The sequence below is a fragment of the Dipodomys ordii genome, unplaced genomic scaffold (genome assembly GCF_000151885.1).
Source record: "Dipodomys ordii isolate 6190 unplaced genomic scaffold, Dord_2.0 Scaffold76, whole genome shotgun sequence".
NCBI lineage: Eukaryota > Metazoa > Chordata > Mammalia > Rodentia > Heteromyidae > Dipodomys > Dipodomys ordii.
The window spans coordinates 4,225,495-4,248,537 of record NW_012267292.1 but is presented as its reverse complement, the minus strand read 5'-3'; the positions used below and the strand labels follow the sequence as shown (position 1 = coordinate 4,248,537).

General features: G+C 38.6%; 1 protein-coding gene across 1 annotated transcript in view; it reads left to right on the top strand.

Moving 5' to 3' along the window:
- Abca13 (ATP-binding cassette, sub-family A (ABC1), member 13) overlaps positions 1 to 23,043 on the top strand; it is a 394,418-nt gene that overhangs the window by 70,366 nt on the left and 301,009 nt on the right. Inside the window, exons 16-19 of the mRNA XM_013024383.1 lie at positions 3,539 to 3,653; positions 6,731 to 11,485; positions 12,894 to 14,705; positions 17,484 to 17,593. Coding sequence (XP_012879837.1) covers positions 3,539 to 3,653; positions 6,731 to 11,485; positions 12,894 to 14,705; positions 17,484 to 17,593 — 6,792 coding nt within the window. The remainder of the gene's footprint in view (positions 1 to 3,538; positions 3,654 to 6,730; positions 11,486 to 12,893; positions 14,706 to 17,483; positions 17,594 to 23,043) is intronic.

Here is a 23,043-nt window from a genome sequence, read left to right as displayed (position 1 = left end):
ACCTTTCTATTTCTAGTTACTGTTTTAGTGGTTCTTGGGGAATGAGGCATGTGGTTGATCTTCCAAGTAGGTGTCCTCAGGAAAAATGTCTTATCAGTTAGAGAGTCCAGAATTCCCCCAGATTCCTTGTCAATAAGAGGGTCAAAAGGAGACTGAGCTGGACACTGGTGGCTTTTGCCTGTAATCTTAGCTAATTAAGAGGCTGAGATCTGGAAATTGTGGTTCAAGCCAGCCCAGACAGAAAAGTTTCCTAGACTCAATTGATAAAACAACCATTGAAGTTCAGAGCTGGAGGAAATTATATAGCTTACTTTATTGGGTTCTTAGGAAGCATATATGAGATGTTTGCAATATAGCACAGAATTGCAGACACATACAATAGATACCAATTCCTTCTTCTTCCTTCATTGAATGTGTCAGAATTACAATGCAGCACCAATATTTGACAGGGAAATTAGTGTGGAGGATTTTTTTCTTCTTTTGTTCATTGAAGGTATTGAAACTGCCTGGTTTCCTGATAGCATTAATATTTTTCTTATCTGTTGTTATTTACACACCAGTGTGTTAATTTAATTTTCTAGATTATTGCCATTATCTTGCCTATAATCTCTTAGTACAGTTCTATTTCTCTATCTACTTAGGCCAATTACTGAGGTATACTTGATGCAAATTTTATGCAATTTTATTTGTGAAATTAATATGAAAGTGGAAAAATTATTTGCCTCAAATTAGAATAATGATTTAGAGGATTTATTTTGTACTAATCCTGGGGCTGAATTCAGAGCCTAGATGCTGTCTCTTTTTTTGCTAAGGCTGTTTTCCTCAAGGCTAGTTTTCTGCCTCTTGAGCCACAGCTCAATTCCAGCCTTTTGGTGGTTTATTAGAGATAAGTCTCATATACTTTCCTGTCTGAACTGTCTTTGAACTGTGATCCTCAGATTTCAGTCTCCTTAGTAGTTAGGATTATAGGCATAAGCCACCAGTGTCCAGCATAGAGGAAAATAAAACAGAGTTCTTGAAATATAATAGACATTCAATAAGACCCACAGTTAACATTTATAATTTGCTAAAATGTTGAGGTATGTTATTATCCATAAAACTTGTCTCAGTTAACATAGCAGGCACTTAACATCTCTGACCAACTACCTCTTGATTTATCTTTTGATCCATGAGTTGTTTAGAAGTATATTTATCTTTCAAATATTTGGGATTTTTCAGATGTATTTGTTATTGATTTTTGATCTAATTCTCTTTTAGTCAGTGAACAGTCTTTGTATGACTATAATCTTGTTAAGCTTATTGAGATTTTCTTTGCAGCCTACTTTGGTGCATGTTCCATGTGCTCTTGAGAAGATTAGGTACTACTTTGTTTTTGGGTAGAAAATTCTATTAACATCAGTTAGATCAAGTTTAATAGTATTGAATAAATTTTCTATATCCTTGTTGGTATTTTGCCATGATGTGGATTGGAATATCTAAATACTATGTTGATTTTTAAAAATTTTTCTTCTATTACTATTAGTTTTTGTTCATGTGTTATGAAATTCTTTTATAAAATATACAGTTTGGAATTGCTATATCTTCCTGAATATTTGATGCCTGTAATAATAAAACTATTGTCTGAACTCCAATTTTCCCAATCAATACATGGTTTTGATTAGCCTTGAGGTACGTGCTTCTTTTCATTTATGTCTTCATATTTTAAGTGCACTTCTTATAAGTAAAATATGGTTAGGTCTTTTTTAATCTGCTCTGACATGTTTTGGCTCTTTAATTGAACTGTTTAAGCCATTCAAATTGGATAATGAAAGCCAGTCATATGGTTCATGTTCTTACCTGCAAATTCCACCTCTCTGTCAGTTTTGGTTAACTTTTCTTTCATCATTTCCCTTCTTTTCATACTTGGTAAATTTTGATTAGGTGCCACATTTAACCTTATTTTTACTGGTTATTTTTGTATTTTTGGAACCAACTTGTTTTATACTAGTTTTTAAAAGGTTTTCTATCCTTTCTCTTCCCTCCTCTTCTTTTTCTCTTGTTTACTTTTTGTTTCTTTCTTTCTTTTGTTCCTTTTGTGCCAGCTCTCAAGCTTGAACTCAGGCCATGGGCACTGTCCCTGAGCTTTTTTACTCAAGGCTAGTGCTTTACCACTTGAGCCACAGCTCCACTTCTGTTTTTTTGGTGGTGAACTGGAGATATGAGTCTCATGTACTTTCATGCTTAGGCTAGACTGAAACCTCAATCCTCAAATCTCAACCTCCTGAGTAGCTAGGATTACAGGTGTGAGCCACCAGTGCTTGGTGGCGGTGCTGCTGCTGCTGTTGCTTCTTCTTCTTCTTCTTCTCCTCCTCCTCCTCCTTCTCCTTCTTCCTCTTCCTCTTCTTCCTCTTCCCGTTCCTCTTCCCCTTCTCCTTCTTCTCTTTCTCTTTCTCCTTCTTCTCCTTCTCCTTCCCCTTTCCCTTCCCCTTCTCCCTCCTCCTCCTCCTTCTCCTCCTCCTCCCCTTCCTCCTCCTCCTCCTCCTTCTTCTGCTTTTCTTCTAATGTGGTACTGGGGAATAAACTCAGGGCCTTCCATATGCTAGGCAAGTGTTTTATTATAGATCCTAGCCTCAGGATCTTGCTTTAAAGATGTAGGAGACAAAACTGGCCAAATTTTCATTCTGGTTGTAGATAATACCTACTATTGATACAAAATCCTTTCTACAGATTCATATCCACCACTGATGACTCATCCATTATTATATTCTGGTTCAAGGAAACAAGCTTGTGTGATCACTAAGCAGTTTATCATTAATCACTTTGGGATTGAATTAGTTAGTCTCTCATGGCATCCTCACACAGATGATTAGTTGTCAGCTGGTAGTAGATGGAAGATTGTGATGATGTTCTTGTTTGCGCAGCCCTCTCTTGCCCACTGAGGACCATTGTTGTCTCCCAACACTGAGCTCCATCTGTTGAGCTCAGCACATGCACTGGCTCTGGTTTCTTCTTCATATATTGGGACCTGGACCCCCTTTTAGTAGTCAACTGAGACAATCAACCCTCTTTTAGTAGTCAACTGAGATAATCATTCATCCATCTTACCCTGTTTGTTGTCAATCTGCAATTTGTCATTGTTCATTGGCTAGTGGCTAGTGGTGTATCATCTTTTCTGGAGGCAGATGTCAAATCAAGAAGTTATCTTCATTTTTAACATTTGCAGTCTTTTCTTGTGTGTGAATGTGTGCATGTGTGCAGAACTGAGGCTTGAGCTCAGAATTTCTCTCTCTCACACTCAGGTTTTTAGCTCATAGCTTGTGCTCTACCACTTGAGCCACAACTCCACTTCCAAGTTTTGCTGGTTAATTGGAGATAAGGCTCTTTTGAACTTTTCTTTCCAGGCTGACTTTGAACCCAGGTCCTCAGTAGCTAGTATTATAAGCATGAGCCATCAGCACCTGGCTTATTTTAAACCATTTTAAGTGAATGTCTGTGGCATATTTTACTCAACTGGATTTGTCTGTTATGCTCAATTTAATGTCAATATGTTTCCACCTAGTGTTCTCTGAGGACTCTCCTTGTTATAAAGAAAACATAGATTGGAAACTCATCAGCAATAATTATTTTATACTTTTAAATAATTTAATGAAGTCTCCAATAACTTCCATTTCCAGGTAAGTATTTGGAATTCAACTTCCAGATACACTTTAACTATTGTCTGAAGATATGTAAAACTTATTCATAGGCTATTCATTCTTTACTATCTATGAGATTGATTTAAGCATTGCCACAGTATTTCACATTAGGTAAGCTATTTATTTATAAAATGCATAACATAGGTTTACATGGATTTTGAGGATATAGATTATAGTAATAATTTTCCTGCAATTGCACTAAGATTTATAATGTATATTGTTAAAGTGAAATGTTTTTTGGAGAAATGGTCTCATCTAGTTGCTTAGAGTTTTGTCATGGGATCAATGATTTAGGTCTTCATGGTTCTGGAGGTGTTGGGAAAAGAAATAATCTTTAGATATAAATATGCCAGATTATTTCCTGCTCTGCTGTTTCAACATGTTTTGAGATGGGGTTTCTTGCACATGGTTACAGATGCTATGTCCATTTGTAAAGTACTCATCGTTTGTGAGCTGCATTAAGACTTAATGGAACAGGAGCTTTGTATTAGAAGAGTAGCATCCAACTTCACAGTGGACCAAATTTACATGTGATATTTGCTTAAAGCACAAATGTCATACTTTGCTTCAGCTTTACTTCTTCAGTCTTACTCTTCATTTTCTCTATCGATTTTTCCAGCATGGTACCAAGATTTCTCTGTTGTTCAGCAAATTCCATAGAGGGTTCTCATGTGCACCAAAGTCTGAGAACCATTCTGCTACACTACTCTGGACCTGAGGTTCATCACCCTGGAGGGATTATTATGATTATTTTTGTGCCTGGGCACTGTCTATTAGCTTTTTTTGCTCTAGGCTGGTACTCTACCATTTGTTCCAGTGCTCCACTTCTGGCTTTTTTGGTGGATTATTGGAAATAAGGGTCTCATGGAATTCCCTGCCCAGGCTGGCTTCAAACTGTGATCTTCAGATCTCAGCCTCCTGAGTATTTAGGATTGCAGGCATGAGCCAGTAGCACCTTCTGCCCAGTGATCAGTGGTCATAGAAGGACAATGGAAGGGACCCCCTAAGAATCAGTTTCCTCCTCATGGCAAATTAATAGCTCCTCACTTTCTTGAAACCTGAACTAAGTAACTGTCCCAAAAAGATGATACCAGCCAGGTACCCTGTACCCTGGCACCAGCCAGGTACCCTGCCTGTACTCCTAGCTACTCAGGAAGCTGAGATCTAAGAATTGCAGTTTGAAGACAGCCCAGCAGGAAAGTCTGTGAGACTCTGATTCTCAATTAATTACCTAAAAGGCTGGAAGTGGAGCTATGGCTCAAGTGGTAGAGAGCAAAAAAAAACAACAAAAAACAAAGCTCAGAAATAGCACCTGGGACCTTAGTTCAAGCTCCAGGAACAGTGTGCATGTGCACACCCATACCCACCTACCCACGAGCACAAAGACCACACTAAAATTAATCTTATAATTTTGTATTCCTAGACTCATCACAGTTCAGTGTCTTTCATGAAAGATGCTAGTTAATCAGGTGTTGATTTAGTGAATACAAATATTAAAGACCAATCATAATTGACATTGAGAGAGCTAAATTCAAAACAACAAACCTGGCCTATGTCCTGCTCATACCACATGCTAACAGTATGAATTCATTCATTACTTTAAATAAACATTTTTCTCATGCAATGGGAATAATGATTATGTTCCTAAAAAGGCTATTGTAGGAATAATTAAGGCTATTAAGGTGCTTTGAATACCTAGATAGAAATATTCTACCGTATCTATGACTTCTACTTTGGTGGTTCTTACTTATACTACTGTTGCTACTTCATTACCATTATAGCTCTTGATATACATATAGACTATTTTTTTTCCTTTTTGGTACTGAGGCCTCAATAGATACACTTTTTGCATTTTCCTCTATTAATGTATGATCACTTGTGTAGTCCTTGTTCTATATAGTGTAGTTCCATGGTGGGCAGGATTCAGACTCAGTTTATACTAAATTCTTCATGGTAGGCCATTAACTTTCTTGATGAGAATTTTTCCAAAGAATTTTTTCAAAATAACCACTCAATCCTACAAGTAGCAGTCAATTAAATTTATTGTTATATGCTTTGTTCACATTTATTAGAGAGAAAAATAATATTGATACATTTGGTCTCTTATACTTATTCTCTCCAGAATCCAGAGTTAACAAAGTTCTAAGGAATTCATCATTCCAATTATTAGTAATCAGAAAAGGCCAAATTCCTTTATTCTGGACAGCTTGTGTGTATGTGTGCACATGCATGTGTGCATGCATGCATGCATGCGTGTGTGTGTGTGTGTGTGTGTGTGTATGTTGGTAATTAGCTTTTTTGCTCAAGGCTGGCACTCTACCATTTGAACCATACTTCTACTTTTGGTCAATTGGGATAAGAGTCTTAAAGACTTTTCTGTCTGGGGCCTTGAACCTCAGTCTTCAGATCTCAGCTTCCTGAGAAGCTAGGATTAGAGGTGTGAGCACCTACACCAGGCTTTACAGCTGTTCATCTGCAGGGTTGAGGCTTGAACTATTGTGAAGCTGATTCCAGTCCAGTCTCCAACAATTTTCTAGGTAACCTGTGACTTCTGACTTACAAATTAGTTCTACAAGACTTGACACGACTCTAAGTTGCTCTTCTGACAACTCTTTGTCCTTTAAAAATAAACACCTGGTTGGAAAATATCAGTGGAGGGCCCAGAATGCCTTTTGCAAAAGGATTTCCCTTAAATCACCCAGGCACACTTTTTTGTTGCATCTCACTATTTGTATCATTCTCTTGAGCCAAGACATTTTGAGAGGTACTGCAAAAGTCCTGTGATTTCTCTGGCATGGATGGCAAACTTTCGCAGTCAGATGTACTAATGTGCAAGTGAAAATAACTTACAATGCATTATTTGATGGTAAGAAACAAATGTGGACAACTGCATTGTGAAAATGTTAAACATTTTAAATTCTCACATTACTTTACCATGGGTTGGGAAATGTAGAGCACATGTTTTGGTTTACTACAAATGACTACTATCTTAGAAAATTAGTATGTAGGCTTCATTTTTTTTTTCTGATTCTAAAGCACTTCTGTTAATGTTATAGGGCCTTAAATTTCACAAAGCACCTTCTGGTAGTGGAAGAGACATTGCTTGCCCAGGAAAATGAACAGAAGAAAATTTTTTCATTACTTGTGGAATTTTTGGAAGAATTATTGTTGCCTGTTCCTTCCAATTCATCTATTGTTCCTGAATTCTTGTCTATCACTGAGAATGTTCACAATGGAAGCGTGCCATGGATAAATCACATGAAAAATTTAGACAGAAACCCATATTCTATTGATACTCAGAAACTTCTGGAATTTGGCAAACAGGTGACCAACAAAATGCAAACTCTTGAAAGCCACTGGATGAGGACAGAATCCAAAAATATTTTGAGATTCATTGAATTAATGCTTCTTGAAATTAACCCCAAACTGGTAGAATTATGGCTCTATGGCATTCCCGAAGGTGAAAGAGTTAAATTAGAAGCACTCTCTACTCTCTTAAAATTTTCAGTTCCAGAAAATGAAAGGATTCTTAATACAAGTTTTAACTTGTCCAGGTTGATCCATTCAGATTTGCCCAGCCCACCAACTGTGAACATGGAGTTTGTATATTTAAGTGAAACTATAATAAATGGTCTCTATGAATTCGGATTCCTGAGCCAGGAAGAAGTTTCTAAAGCTCTAGACACAGTCTACGTGATTAAAAATATGTCTCGTCTTTTCTTAGCCCTTTCTGAACCCCCAAAGCAGGAAGTTGAAAAAATTTTGACTCATCTCTACCTGAATGTCTTTAACAACAAAGATTCAAGTTTACTTCTGCAGATTTATTCTTCATTTTACCAACTTATTTATCAATTCTTGAGCATTCAGAGTAGAGAGTCTTTGATAACTTATCTGACCCAAATCTCCAGAAATATTTTGGACATCGTTAAGCAATTTAATTTCCAAAACATCAGCAATGCATTTGCATTTTTATCAGAGACAGCAGAATTTCTTGGGAGGATTTCTGAAGTTTCTTACTGTCAACAGTTGCTTTCAATTTTTAATTTTTTAGAGCTTAAAACCCAATCTCTGAAGTCTAGCAAAGACAGAGAGTTGGAAGTGATCCATAGTACTTTGATAGGCCTCAAACAGTTGCTAGTAGTAGATGAAGATTTTCGTGTTTCTTTGTTCCAATATATGAGCCAACTCTTCAATGGCTCAGAACAAGCCTTGCTGAATAATGAATGCTTTATTATTTTGGATAACTTTTCTTCTATGAATTATTCAACAAATGAGGGGACTTCCTTCACTCTTCCATGGGAGAGAAAATTTTCTAATTTTTCAGGAAATATCAGTGTGTTCAACGAGTTCATGGCTGTTCACTGTACTCTATCATGGCTTCAAATGTGGACAGAGATCTGGGCAAGCATTTCTCACATATTTAAATTTGAACTGCATATTTTCCCTCCTCTTCATGTTGGTCTCACTCAGCTTTTGGATGAATTAGAAAATGACGTGAACATTTCTAAAAGCTGCCAGGGAGTGTTTCTGACCCATCATACTGCTAGACTCATCTTAAATTTGTTAAAAAACTTAACACAAGCCAATGACTTCCATGATTGGAATTCTCTCCTGTACCTCAGGAATCTGTGGGTAGCAGTAGATGATAAGTTAGTTACAGTAAAATCACTTAACTTGGATGAAGTAGAGAAATCATTCTTTGCCATGAAAACTGCCCTACACCAGCTAATGTCAGCCCCATTGAAAACAAGTGCAAGCAGGGAGTTTATATATTCTCTGCTGGAAGTTTTCACCAGGTTAAGCAATCCCACAAAGTATATGGGCAGAAATGTAGATTTGATAAATGACGATCTTTTAAAAAATCTCACAGATTGTGGAGCCAAATTTGAAAGTGTTATTAATGAACTAAGAAAAACAATAACATTTTTTAGAAATGTATCATATGATCAAGATTTATTGTCCTGTGCTGATGTTTTCCAAAAAGTTATTTCATTGATTTTGGAAGATGGCTTATTGGATGTAAATACTTCCCAGAGGGCTGTACAGATTCTGGCTATATTAAATTCCACATTTTCTTCTGAAAACACAGTTAGTATACTAAAAGGGTGCATTACATGGATAGATGTCATAAACCATATATATGCCATGTCTAACTCAAGTTTCTTTCTGGGGTCTTTTCATAGTACTTTGAGTAATTTAAGGGATATTGAAAACACAATGAACTCTACATTTAAAATTCTAACTTGGTTATTCAATACAAAGGAAAGGCTTTGTTCTTTAAATGAGTCTACTATAAATTGTATAAATATTTACTTGAAAGACCTGGCTGACTTTCTAAATATTATACTTAATCCAGTCTTGGAAAAAGAGAGGGTACCAGAATTTGAGATTTTATTAGCTCTTTTAAATGATTCTACAAACCAAGTAAAGATGATTATCCATAACTTAACAAGGGACTTTGATTTCCTCTCCCAATCCAATTGGAAACATTTTAATGAATTACTTCTAACACCTGTAGATACATTAGATGGAATTCCCAATCAGTTTCAAAACATATGGCTGCATATAACAACACTGGGGAAGGAAATACAGAAACGCTTACAAGATTTTTCTCCTGCTATCCTGGAAAGAAATTCCTTTCCTAGTATGAAAAAACTTTTTGGAATATTTTCCACCAGTCCAAAGGAAAAGGATATAAACAATTTGCGCAACTCCATTTATCATTTAGCTAATTATTTTGCCTTCAGCCTAACTCATGATCTCCAAAATTCATCAGAAAGTACTCCACATGAATTAGTGAAAGCTTCGGGTCTTGTTATTCAGTTGATTAGGGATGTGTTCAACTCCTTGATGCCTGTGGTCCACTCCAATACTCCACAAAATATGAGTCATGTTCGAGTTTTAAATAAAGTGACTTCCCTCATGCATGCTCTCAAGAAGGCCGACATAGACTTATTAGTTGACCAACTTGAGCAAATCAGTGAAGGCCTAATAGATTTCTTTAAGAATCTTAGTAGATTAGGTCCTGACAATTCAGGGGTCAACTTACTCATTGGCTTGGTGGAAAAATTTATGGCTGGTTCACACTCATGGAATGTTAATCATCTGCTGCAACTCTCTCGGCTATTTCCTAAAGATGACATGAATGCTGTGGTGGATTTATATTATGCTCTTCCTCATATTACGGGGCTCCTCCAGGGAATTGCTGATAAAAATATCACAGAGAGCCTCAAGGATATCTATAACTTCACACTCCTTCATGGTATAAGCACTGCCAACATCACCAAGGAAGACTTTGCCACTGTGATCAAAACTCTTCTAGATGTCATTGAGTTAATATCAGACCAACCAGCCCTTGTGTCCGAAGCTCTAACTTGCTTTCCTGTGGTTTGGTGCTGGAATGGTACAGCAGGGTTTCAGCAGAAGTCAAAGTTAGAAACTTGTAATATCCATGGCTTTATGTCTTCTTCTTTTTATGAAAAAGTGACCAACATCCTTGACCATCTCCACCTGTCTCCTCTTGGTGAAGAGTCACAGTGTTCAAACGAAAGCTCTAGAATTGAAATGACTAGGAAAGTGGTCTGTGTAATACATGAATTAGTGGACTGGAATTCTATTCTTATAAATCTGTCTGAAGTCTTCCATATTCAAACTCCACTTGTGAAAACAGTACAAGGATTTTGGCACAGGATCTTACCATTTGTTTCACCTTTTGGAAATCAAAGTAATGACAGCATCCACGAAGCTTGTCCTGGTGGTCCCATGAAACAGGTTGCTTTGAAAATAATAGAAAAACTAAAGCATCTGAGCTTTACAAAAGGTACATCAAGTGAAAATATTCTTACTAAATTAGCTGATTTAAACAAGATTATTAACATTACCAACGGTGCAGAGATAGCTGCCCATGATAATATTCTTTTAAACTTGGAAAGGATAGTCAAATTGATTTCTAGAGATAGGTATCTAGAAAATAGTACTCATTATTTACTGTCTCCATTTTTATTTCTTCTGAATGCAAATCTTACATACAATAGTTTAGAAACTGTATCAGATTTTATTAAGAAAAGAAAATCAACTAACAACTTTGAAGAACTGTGGGTTTACTTCAAACAAATCATGAAAGACTTAACCCACAACTTTAGTGTCAAGCACCTGTTCTCTGAACTTAACAAAGAAATCCAAGACATAAATTCTGTGGACCCTCCAAATATAACTCTGAAACTTACCCAGTTTTTGGAAATCCTAAATTTATCAACATCAAAGGCATTAGGAATTATTGAAGATTTCCTATTGGTGACAAAAAACTGGCTTTCTGTGTATGCGAATGAAGATTATTCCCCACTGATGCAAACATTACTAGCTACTATGGACAATGAAAATTCAACTGATGTTATAACTATGCTGACTAAAGATATCACTAGCAACCTGGGGTATCTAAAAGACATTTCTAGGGAAAACAATTCTGACATTGCCACTCTCACACAGCTGCTTAACGAAGAGCAACTAAGTAATTTCTCTGTTGTACAGCTACTTCTTGTCAACATTCTAATTAATTCTTTCAATAACTTAGCATCAGGTTCTCAAGTAACAGCTCCAAATTTAGGTGATAGTGATCTCCAAATGATGAATTTCATTAACCTCACCCTGGATCATTTACAGTCAGAAAAAGGTGGGGAGATAGTTCTCCCTCTGCGAAGTATAATGGATTTCATGGAAGAGCTTTTGAGAACATTCTCCCTAAAAGAAAAATCTGGGAACAAAATTTCTTTCCTGCTGAAAGGCTTCCACAAAGATGTTATTGCAGAAATGAGGTAAGTGTACCTTGCCTCTGTATAATATGTGTATGGCTCAGCCCACTTTAATTTCTGGAGTAGAGAAATGCCAATTAATTCATTGCCTTAATGAGCATTTTTCAAAACTGTGAAGGTAAAATTACTTTGATTACTGCCATTTCATCAGTAAGCTTTTAAACCTAGCCAGGGATGATCATACATTATATTTCAATTTTTAGATTATGAAAACAGTTATAAAATTCTGTCTTATGTACAACTGAAAAATTAATATTTTATGGATAAATATGTACATGTAACATGAACATGATAACCTTTTCTGTTCTCTGTCTAATCTTAAAGGGTTTTAATATTTTCCCTTCTAATTTATCTACTGTGGTTTTGTATTTAGGAGCATTAAAGTTACTAGTCACATTATTTCTGTTCAGGGTGTTTAAAAATCTCTGTCAGTTACTAGTGAAAATACTACTGAGAAAGTTAACTATATTCCATGTTCTATCACTCAAGTTTCAACCATGGATGTTTACCAAGGATGGAAGAGAGAGACTTGGGTACATAATTTAGGAAACATGATATGAAAATGCAAATTCAGAAAGGGTACAGGTAGGGTAGTTCATAGTAGGCAAAGACATCAGGGACATGAGCCAAAGTTCTCCCTCTTGATGGTATATAAAGAACTTTTAAGGGGAAGGGAGAGCAATGGCTTTTATAGCTACTATTGGAGTCTCTAGGTCAGGAGGCTCTATGTGACTCTTTTGCAATTAATTCACCTGATGATGTCAGGTCCACCTAGACAATATTCATTTTGACTAACATGTAGTCAACTGACAAGGGACTTTATATAAAGTCCTATATCAGCAGCATTTCTATTTGCCTTAGACTTGGTAGCTAGTAGGAGACATATTTATGTCTTGTGCTTTAACTCCCATCTTCCCTTCAACTCCCTAGGGGGAATCTCCTTTAGTGCATAACCAAATTAGAGACATAAGAGAGAAAGAGGTCCTTGGGGCTATTGGTTAGCTTAGCCAAGTTGTCATGTTGTAAAGCAATCACAGTGTCTAAGTGATAGCTAGTAATTTAAAAGTTCACAGAAAGTATAAAATAGACTTTGAAATTTTTCAGAGACTTACCTTGTATATCAAGAATCACTTTGTAGTGAATTAAGTTCTTTTCTAAAAACAAATGAATATGGATTTTTTTTGAACATTAGCTTCAAAGAATTGCGGTAGGATTGGCCATTCAAGTCCTCTACTCTTTGCATTATTTGGTAGCAAATTGTTAAGGTTCATCTAGAATCATTTCAGTAATCCATCTTTCACTAAGCATTATCATTCCATGCTATTATGAAATTAATGGCATCATTAAAATCACTATATATTTTAATCTTTCTGTTGATAATATATTAACAAAAATTAATACATATTTACAGCTTTATCTCAAAAGATAAAATTCGAGAGGTACTGAAATTGGATCAATTTCTTACACTGATGAATGAATACAGATTGATGAGCTTTTTCTCATGGTTAAAGGGAACTATATTTCATCTAATCAGAAGCTCATTTATGTTAAACAGTGGAGAATTTTCTTTTGATAGCCAACGAGGACTGACATTTGTACGAGATTTATTTCATGCCCTTCTAAGGGAAACTTCACTGCAAAATGAGACTGAAGATAATCCAGACTTCCTTATGGTGGTGAGTGAACTGCTTTTCCATATGAATAACTCTGAGAAACTCATCAACCTCAACCAAAATCTTACTTCCATCCTTCACCTTGTGAGAGAAATTTCCACAGAGATGTCAAATCTTATGGACATTCTTTCAAAGTCTCATAATCAAGACTTCCAGACCTCTTTTCTTGCACTCCAAAAACTTGTACTTGCTGACCTAACCAACTTGCTTTCCTTTATAAAGGACTCATTTCCTCTAAGAAATAGAGAAACATTAGAACTCACTAAGAGGTTACTCGATGTTATCTCTAGAGTTGATAAAGAAAGTCATGACCTGGAGCCCCTCTTAGAAATGTCTAGAATCCTCACCATGCTGCTGAATGGCAGTGCTGAGCTGAGAGATATTGCCACAGATATGGACTTTGCTGTGAAACTTCTTAAGCTAGCAAAGAAAGTTTCAGGGAAGATGGCCACCATCTTTGAAACTCATTTTGTCCCCAACACTCAGGATACCGTGGACTTCTTTAATATTTTCTATTCTGTCATGCAGCAAAGTGTCCACCATCTTGTGAAGGAAAGAATTCCTTTGAGAAAAGTAGATTATGTGACATTTGAACAGATGAATGATTTGCTGATGCCATTTCTTGACTTGACCTTTGGGATGTTGGGGGTGAAGCCCAATATTTCACAGGACTCTGACGTTTTCAATATGTCATCTAGTGTAGTCTCAATTGTGAGCCAATCCAATGACTTTTCTAATATTTTGGAAGAAATATCTGAGTTTTTAACTTCAATGGAAATCAATTTGGGAGATTTGGAGCATCTTGTGGTGGCATTTAATAATGGGACTCAAATATTTTCTATGGATTCTGTCAACTTGGGGGAAGAAATTTTGAATTGCTTAGTTCCTATCAATAACATCACCCACAAAATGAACTTTTTAAAGCTTAATCCAATTTCCTCTCATCGTAGTCCTCAAGATACAATATGGGAAAAAATCTATGAACCGTTTCATTTGGGGGATGGAATGTTAACAGAAAATAGCACAAAAATAGGGAAATCTTTTAAAATGATACTTGATCTCACATTAGAAGCCCTTTGGAATAGCTTAAAAAAGGACAATTGGGAAGCTTTTAATCTGCTGCAGGCATTGGTTGATCGTTCAGATAACCTGTTCAGAATGATAGAAACAGTTGTAGAGACCTCCGGTGGAATTACAAGTGAAGATGGAGATGATTTAAGCAAAGATTTACTTTTCAACATGTCTTTGACTCAGGATATCACTCATCATCAACTTGAAACAGCAATCCAAAATTTGCTAGATTGGCTAGTTCTCTTAGGAAACCCCCCCCTCCCAGACAACTCTCAGTGGCTGAATTCCATAAACACGTCATTCCATCAATTTTTTGAAATCTATCTTAATGCAACTACTGGAAAGAATGTCGTGTTACCAAAAGAAGAGATGATAGATTTCCCGTATAACCTCAAACCATTATCACCGTTCAGTACATACTTGAAGAGATTACTTCTATTCATTGGATATTGGCAAAAGGTTCTACTGGCAGATCAAAGGTAATCAAAAACCCTTTCTCACTCTACTTTTCCTCTACTGCAATACCCAACAACAGATTAGGGTAAGTAGATCTCGACACTTCTGCAGTTGGCCTCCATCAAGAGTGATTCAGGACCAATAATAATTTTTTTATATTTAACTCATTATTTGACAAGCGAATATGATTTGTACTCAGAGTTTTTCTAAAGTAAATTACTCTTAAAAGCAAATGCAAAGCTGGATTTAAGCCTGCCAGACAGAAAAGTTTCTGAGATATTTATCTCCTATTAACCACCAAAAATCAGAAGTGGATTTAAGGGTGAAGTGGTATAGTGCTAGCCTCGAGTGAAAAAGTTAAGGGGACAGTGTCAAAGCTCCAGTACCAATACACACACAGACACACAGACACACAGACACACACACGCATACACACACAACACAAAGCCTTGTACTCTACCTACATATCTCAAGACTAGGTACATAAAAACCATTTTTTCTGAATATACTCAGATAGTTCAGGGTCCTAATATTAGCTGTAAAGCCAAGAATATTAGCTCATTTTGAGCAGAAAATAATGCTTGCATTTATAGCTACCCAATCTAGCCCAGGCATTGTTTGGTTCTGCACTGTTAGGTTGAAACCACCTTTAAATAGTTGATCCATCTCTCACGTTAGGATAAAGGAAAACTCTTCTTACAAGCTTCAGTCTTGTTAGGCCTCATGCTCTGGAAACTCTCTGCTTCTTTAGATTGAAGGATTTGTTCCTCTTTGTGTGCAGAAGAGACCCAGAAGTTCTGTGCTAGCTCAATTTATTCATTCAAGGAGGGACAGGACTGTTTAGATTGTTCATGGTCCTGACTATACCTGTCTTTCTTTCACTCCTATGTAGAAATCAGAGGAATCTTTAAACCCTTGTTCATGTGCCACCAGACCAGCTGACCTATTTTCTGCTAGCTTTGTTACAGAGCTTCCCCTTGAACCCAGTCATTTTTATCATATTTAGGAGGTTGTCTTTAGTTATATCTTGAGCATATAACTCTGATGAAATACATATACTGGCTTTCAGAGCTTCCTGCCTCATCTCCTTCTTGCTTCTGATATGAAACTAAACTGTGGCTTTAGTTTTGCTCTACTTTTGAAGTGCAGGTGGGATTGGCAATTTCTGTTTCCCACCAATCTCATCTTACCTTTTTTTGTGTGTCGTGGGGCTTGAACTCAGGGCCTGGGCGATGTCCCTGAGCTTTTGTGCTCAAGGCTAATGCTCTACCATGTAAGCCACAGCTCCAATTCCAGCTTTTTTTTTTGGTGGTTAATTGGATATTAGAGTCTCATTGACTTTCCTGCATAGACTGCCTTCAAACCTCAATCCTCAGATCTCAATCTCCTGAGTAACTAGGATTACAAATGTGAGCCACTTATGCCCGGTTTCATCTTACTTTTTTCAGTCTTCTGTTAAGGGAATTTGTTCCACAATTCTATATACCATAAAGTTTTAAAAATTGCTTATTTTATTTTTATTTTTAGAGCAGCTGCTTGTTTTATATTTATGGGGTACAGTTTGATACCAGGGTTTAACTCAGAGCCCCATGCTTGCTCAGTCAGCTGGGGCTCTACCACTAGAACCACATCTCCAGCCCTACTTTTTTGGGGTCATGGAGCTTGAACTCTGGGTCTGGGTGCTATCCCTGAACTCTTCAGCTCAAGGCAAGTGCTCTATCACTTTAGCCAACAGTTTTCTGGTGGTTAATTGGAGATAAGAGTCTCACTGAGTTTCCTGCCTGGGCTGGCTTTGAACCATGATTCCAGATCTCAGCCTCCTGAGTAGCTAGGATTACAGGTGTGAGCCACCCACAATCTGCCAGCCCTACTTTTTGACGGTTATTTTAGATATGGAATTTCTCAGACTTTTCTGCCTAGGCTGACTTTGAACCACAATCTTCTTGGTTTCAACCTACTGAGTAGCTGGGATTACAATAATGAAACATTGGTGTTCAGTTCCTTTGGTATTTGGATACTATATGTACATTGGACAATGATCAGCTCACAGTCATTAGCATAACTATCCTCTAAAACACTTTCCCCTCCTCCCTTCCCTTCCCTTCCCTCGCTCCCTCACCTTCCCTTCCCTCCCTCCCTCCCTCCCTCCCTCCCTCCCTCCTTCCCTTTTCCCTCCTTTCCCTTCCTCCCTCCCTCCCTTCCTTCCTCCCTTCCTTTCTCCCTTCCTTCCTTCCTTCCTCCCTTCCTTCCTTCCTTCTTTCCTTCCTTCCTTCCTTCCTTCCTTCCTTCCTTCCTTCCTTCCTTCCTTCCTTCCTTCCTCTCTGCCAGTACTGGAGCTTGGACCTGAGCGCTATTCCTGAGTGTTTTTTGCTCAAAGCTAGTGCTCTACTACTTGAGCCACAATTCCACTTTTAGATTTTTTGGTGGTTAATTGGAAATTAGAGTTTCTTGGACTTTCCTACCCAGACTGGCTTTGAACCACAATCCTTAGATCTCAGCCTCCTAGTAACTAAAATTACAGGTGTGAACCATTGGCACCCAATGTATGTCATCATCATTTGATTCCCTATAATCATTTACCTTTGCAAAAACAAAAAGAAAGCAAATATTATGCCTCTTGGCAATTAAACCAATGATTTAAGTAAATAGGGACACAAATCTCTCTGGGAGTCTAACTAGTGTTATCTGTGCATTTCTTGTTATTGTGACATGAATACAGTTGGGCAGAGACAATGCACATGTGTAGCAATGTACCTGGTTACAGATATTGAATGCTTAATGCCATTGTGTTTCTTCCTAAGTGTTGTTGACATGTGCCAAGCTTTCCAGCAGCTAGAGATGTCCTCAGAAGACATGGAGGTGCTGCAGAAAGCCAAGATGATTGCTCTACGTGTGCTCATCATCTTTGCAGGTGAGCTGCTTGATAATTGCCCAGACTACTTTCCAGAACTTTCCCAGTAAGGGATGCAGTATTCTGAGTTTCTTTTAGCACAGACCACAGTCTTGCTTATCTGGCTACTAGGTCTGTACCCATCGGGCCTATGCCTATACTCTCCTCCTCGCCAGATCCTGTCCCAGCCTTTTTGAGCAATCTGTTCCTGACTTGATGCTGAGCTTTCTGGTCATTGTGTATTTTCCCATAGAATGTACTTCTGCTGTCTCCTTGACATGACCTCCAGCTATGCTCTGTAGCCTAGAGTTGGGGACATTTCATCCTGGACTTCCTACCTCCTTTGCTACAAGGACTTTGAGGAACTGTCTATCCAAGACAATACTTTTGTATCTCTCATTTTTACTAGAGTCAATGTTTCTTGTAGGCAGAAGCCATGTCCTAATCATTGGTTTGTGACACAGAAGATGCAGTCCCCCAGGCTATGCTGGGTGGTCCACAAAGCATTTCTCATTTTAAAAAATTATTTTATTGTAACGATGCTGTATAGAGGGGTTACAGTTACATGAGCAAGGCAATGAGTACATTTCTTGTTGAGCATTGTTACTCCCTCCTTTGTTTTTCTCCTCTGGCCCTCCCTTCCCTCTATGGTCTGTAGCTCACTGAGAGAAGGATCACTCTCTTATGAAAACCTGTGTTCTCAGAGTGGTGTCCCACCATGGTGAGCACTTGCATTCTATATGAAGCCTGTCTTACTGACTGGAGTGAACCCAATGTATGGTGGTTAGAGCTCAGTTGACACCAGCCAGTGCTGGTGAGTAAAGGAGCAAATAAATGCCAAGATCCCTTCTGTGATCATGTCTCCATCCCCTGAGATTCCTAAACATTTAGTGTGTTCACATGGGAGTGAATAAGAGATACTGCATTTGGAGCTCATTGGGTACAAGTGAGGAAATGGTGAAGAATGTCATAGAGGAAAGAATCCGGCTTCTTCAGGAAGGGACACTGTGGATGAAAGGCCAAAGTCTAGTTTCAGAGAGGATGGGTCGGCAGCCCTGGAATGGAATCATTGTTGGGTGTGGGCAGCTGAGGCTTAGAGCTAGGTGTGCAGAAAAGCACCTGTTGGGAGGAGGGAGCAGAGGTGAGCCTTAGGCAGGAATGAGAGTGCCAATGAACACTTGTACGTGAGAAGTGCTAGGAAGAAGCTGAACAGGGGTGAGGTGAACCAGCAAGGGGTGGAGGAGAGTGGACACCTTGATGGGGGCATCCTTGGTGAGTGCATGTAGGCAAAGCCTGAGCCAGGAGGAGGTGCAGACACACTCCGTATGTGTCCCCTCAGAATCCAGGGTGGGGGTGATGACTTGAGAGATGTTCAGTTAAAGTCTATGTCAGGATGCAGAGATCCCTGAATGAGGGCTGGTGTGGGCTCAACACCACCGCCCATAGGTTTATGGACAGTGTGTGGGTTCTCCAGATCCTCAAGGTTGAGCAAATGGAGGACCACTTCTGAGGATGTGGCGCCATGCCTGCTAAGATGTGATTGTGCCAGGTATCTCTAGGTCTGGCATGCATCTTACGTCTCGCAGTCACTGAGATGAGAACAAGTTGTATAATGGAAGGAACGAGAGCTTCCACCTTCCTCCGCCTCCCTGAGTGACACCAGGAAGGCCACTGAGATTGTTCTGAGCTTTATATAGAATCAGGGTGACCCTCATTTCCAACAGCAGCTGAGAAGATTGAGTAAGAGGGGACAGTGAACACTAGCAACTCCTAAGGGCTGGCCGGGGTGTGTGTGTGGGGCTGGGGGTAGGTACAGTGTGGGACACACCCCTTTCTCCTTCTCCAGGCTGAGGATGGAGCTGTGTGCACACTATTGGGAAAACTGCTCTCAGAATTCACAGAGATGGTTCACAATGGATTCCTGTACTTTGCAACTGTCTCATCTACTCATATCTTTTACTGTATTATAAAAGTCTCCTTGAACCCTATCAGTAATGAATGTTGCAATGGGGAGGCTATGAAGATGGAGTGAAGAATGAAGGGAATTAAAATGACTCAGTTGATATAGATGAGATTCTAACTGAATTTTTGAGTTAATTAATTGACTCAATTAATTTTTGAATCAATACTTAAAAAAATTTTTTTGAATCAAAGTCTTAGCATATAGCTGATAGAACTATGTTTAGGCAACATTTAAGTGAAATTTCATTCTGATTCTTCAGTACATTTTCCTGGCATATTGAATCCAGCTTTAGTTTTCAACGGAATTATTTTTGACATTTCCCTGTTAGCTACAGTAATGAATTTTCAATGACTTGAATATTCATTGATTCCTGGATACACACACACACACACACACACACACAAACACACACTATCTTGCCATTCTGTATTACAGCTGCTAAATGAATGTGAAATGATGTTAGAAAATTAACTTTAGGTTATTAAATTTCATTTCAAGCAAACTCCCGCATGAGCATTGCTTAAACGACCCCACTTTCCTTGTTAATTTGTCACTCCCTTCTGTGCAATAAGAGGTACACGCATATAATCCAAGTACTGGGGAGGCTGAAGTAGGCTTATGTGCTGGAGGGCAGCATTGGCTACAAAAGTAGGACTCTGATTCATGAAAACAAATATATATGTACATATGTATATACATACACATATATGTGTGGCTAGATAAGATAGAATCTTATGGGGTGGAAGAGAACCAAGTGGGCCAATGCTTGCTGGTGACTCCAGAAGCATAACAATCAGATCTTACTGTTACTACTATAAATGAAACCACATTCTGCCCTATCTTGAGGTTGAATCAAGTATGTCCATGAGGGAAATCATCATTTTTCTCCTCTGTATGGCAGCACTGAGAGTCTGCTAGGTTCATAGAAATGGAGGAAGCCTCAGTAGGCATCTATTTTAAGTTTCCCACATTACAAATTGGTAATTCGAGGCCCAGAGAATGGAGGTCAGTTGCCCATTGTTTTATTTACTTTCAGTTTTTTATTATTTTAAAATGTTGTACAAAGAGATTGCCATTTGACACAGCAGATTATGAGTATGATGCATCTTGATCAGTGTCACCCCTTTCAAAATTCTCACCCCCACCCCTTTCCTTACTTAATTTTGTAGTATATTCAACAAATTCTTGACTGCAACCTCCCTATCTTCTGTGTTTCATTTATCTACCCCTTCCCCCTTGGCTTCCCTTGCAAGTACCTATTTCTTCATGTTTATTTTGTTTGCTCATGGTTTTAGAATGAGGAGTTGGATGTCAGAGCCTCTCTCTGATTGAGGAGAAAGTAAAGTGGGTAGGGATTAGGGGAGCAGAATGGAGAGCACTCGAGAGAGCTGGCGGCCACAACAGCCTCTGAATGTTTCTTCAAGGCAAGAAGGGACCAGAGGCAGGTGGGAAGGGTTGGAATTCAGCCCTTGAAGAAGTGATGTGGGGGGGAAGAAGATGCCCTGGGAAGTAGGTCAGTCCAGGCTTGAGCTGGGCTGTTGCTATCAAGGTGCATCATCTTCACTGTGATGAGGGTGGGCTGCATGGTGCCAGGTCTAGATGCAGAGGGAGTTTGGCCTCCTCAGATGGTCACTCAGCTATTCTGAAATCACAGCCACACCTCATACAGACATGGCTAGCTGAGCACCAAACATTACATGAACTTTTTCATGGTGCATTTTCCTCTCTCTTAGGCTATTTTTTCCTTTGTGTTCATCCTGGGGCCTGAACTCAGGGCCTGGATGCTGTCCTTAAGCTCCACTTCTGACTTTATTTTTTATTTTGGGGGGGGGGTGGTGGTTTACTGGAGATAAGTGTCTCATGGAATTTCCTGCCAGAGCTGGCTTGGAACCGAGATCCTCAGATTTCAGGTTGCTGGGTATCTAGGATTACAGGTGTGAGTCATTGGTGACTGCCAGGCTTTGCTTTTCTTTTTTGTTTTTTAAAGTAAAATTGCTACATGCTTTTCTTTTATTATATTTTCCCCACAGTAGAAGGTCCATTGATTCTCAAAGGCAAATGCTGGGATGTTTGAGAGCCTTTTGTTTCCATCACTTTGCATTTCAATTGGAAGTTAATGAAGAGATTCTATCTGTCTGTCTATCTATCTATCTATCTACTTATCTACCTATTTAAGAGATTCTATCTTATCTATCCATACACATATGTGTATATATATACATATACATTAGTTTTCATGAATCAGAGTCCTACTTTTGTAACCAATGCTGCCTCCAGCACATAATACTATTTCAGCCTCCCCAATACTTGGATTATATGCATGTACCACCATGTCCAACTACATTACATTTTCTACAGTAAAGCAAATTACTACCCTTAATTGTTGAAATATGATTAATTAGAGTAATAAGTTATGCTTTTGAAAAGCATGACTTTAGGTATATTATCTTTATTACATCTATTTTTTTTGGGGGGGTCTGGTCGTGAGGCCTGAACTCTGGGCCTGGGCGCTGTCCCTCAGCTCTTCAGCTCAAGGCTAGCGCTCTACCACCTGAGCCACAGCACCACTTCTGGCTTTTTTCTTTTTGCTTATGTGGTGCTGAGGAATCGAACCCAGGGCCTCTGGCATGCAAGGCAAGCACTCTACCACTGAGCCACCTTCCCAGTCCTTTACATCTATTTTGTATATAACCACAATGTTTTTTAATGAATAAATTCTTAAAGAGTAGTTTTAAGGATTCAGAACCTGCCAGGTGCCTACACTTCCAATCAGGTATTAACAACTATCGATGCTTTTAACATTCTGAGTTTTTGGTATCTTTTGTGTAATCATTTCAGTTCCTGATATATTGACAACTATCCACACAAAATAAAGATGAGATATTTTTCATATTAAAAACAGTAGTTTTAGGTGGACAGAAAATAGCTGAGCAAGGTGTACAGATACCTTCGATATGTCTATACCCTGCCCTCACACACATAAGCTACTTCACTGTTAGTATCTCCTACCAGACAGTGCTCTTGTTCCAACTGATGATCCTCCTCATCAGTGACCACATCATTGTTACCTTTGGTGTGCTTTACTGGGTGTTGTGCATTACAAGGATCTGGACCAATGTACGAGACACATCAACCACCCTAGTACCATACCACATAGCTTGACGGCCCTCAAAGTCCTATGTGTTCCATTCACACATGCTCCTGCTCTAGCTCCTGATGACCAATCATTTTTTGCCATAATTAGAATTTTCCAGAAGGTCACAGGCTTCATAGTAGTGTCATGTTCAAATTGGCTTCTTTTACTTTGCCTTTTTTCCACTAACTTTCTCTTTCTTTTTTCATACCTCTAATCTTCCTCCCTCCCTCCATCCCTCACTTCCCACTCCCTCCCTCCCTCCCTTCTTTCTTCCTTCCTTCCTTCCTTCCTTCCTTTCTTCCCTCCATCCCTCCCTCCCTCCCTCCCTTCCTTCCTTCCTTCCTTCCTTCCTTCCTTCCTTCCTTCCTTCCT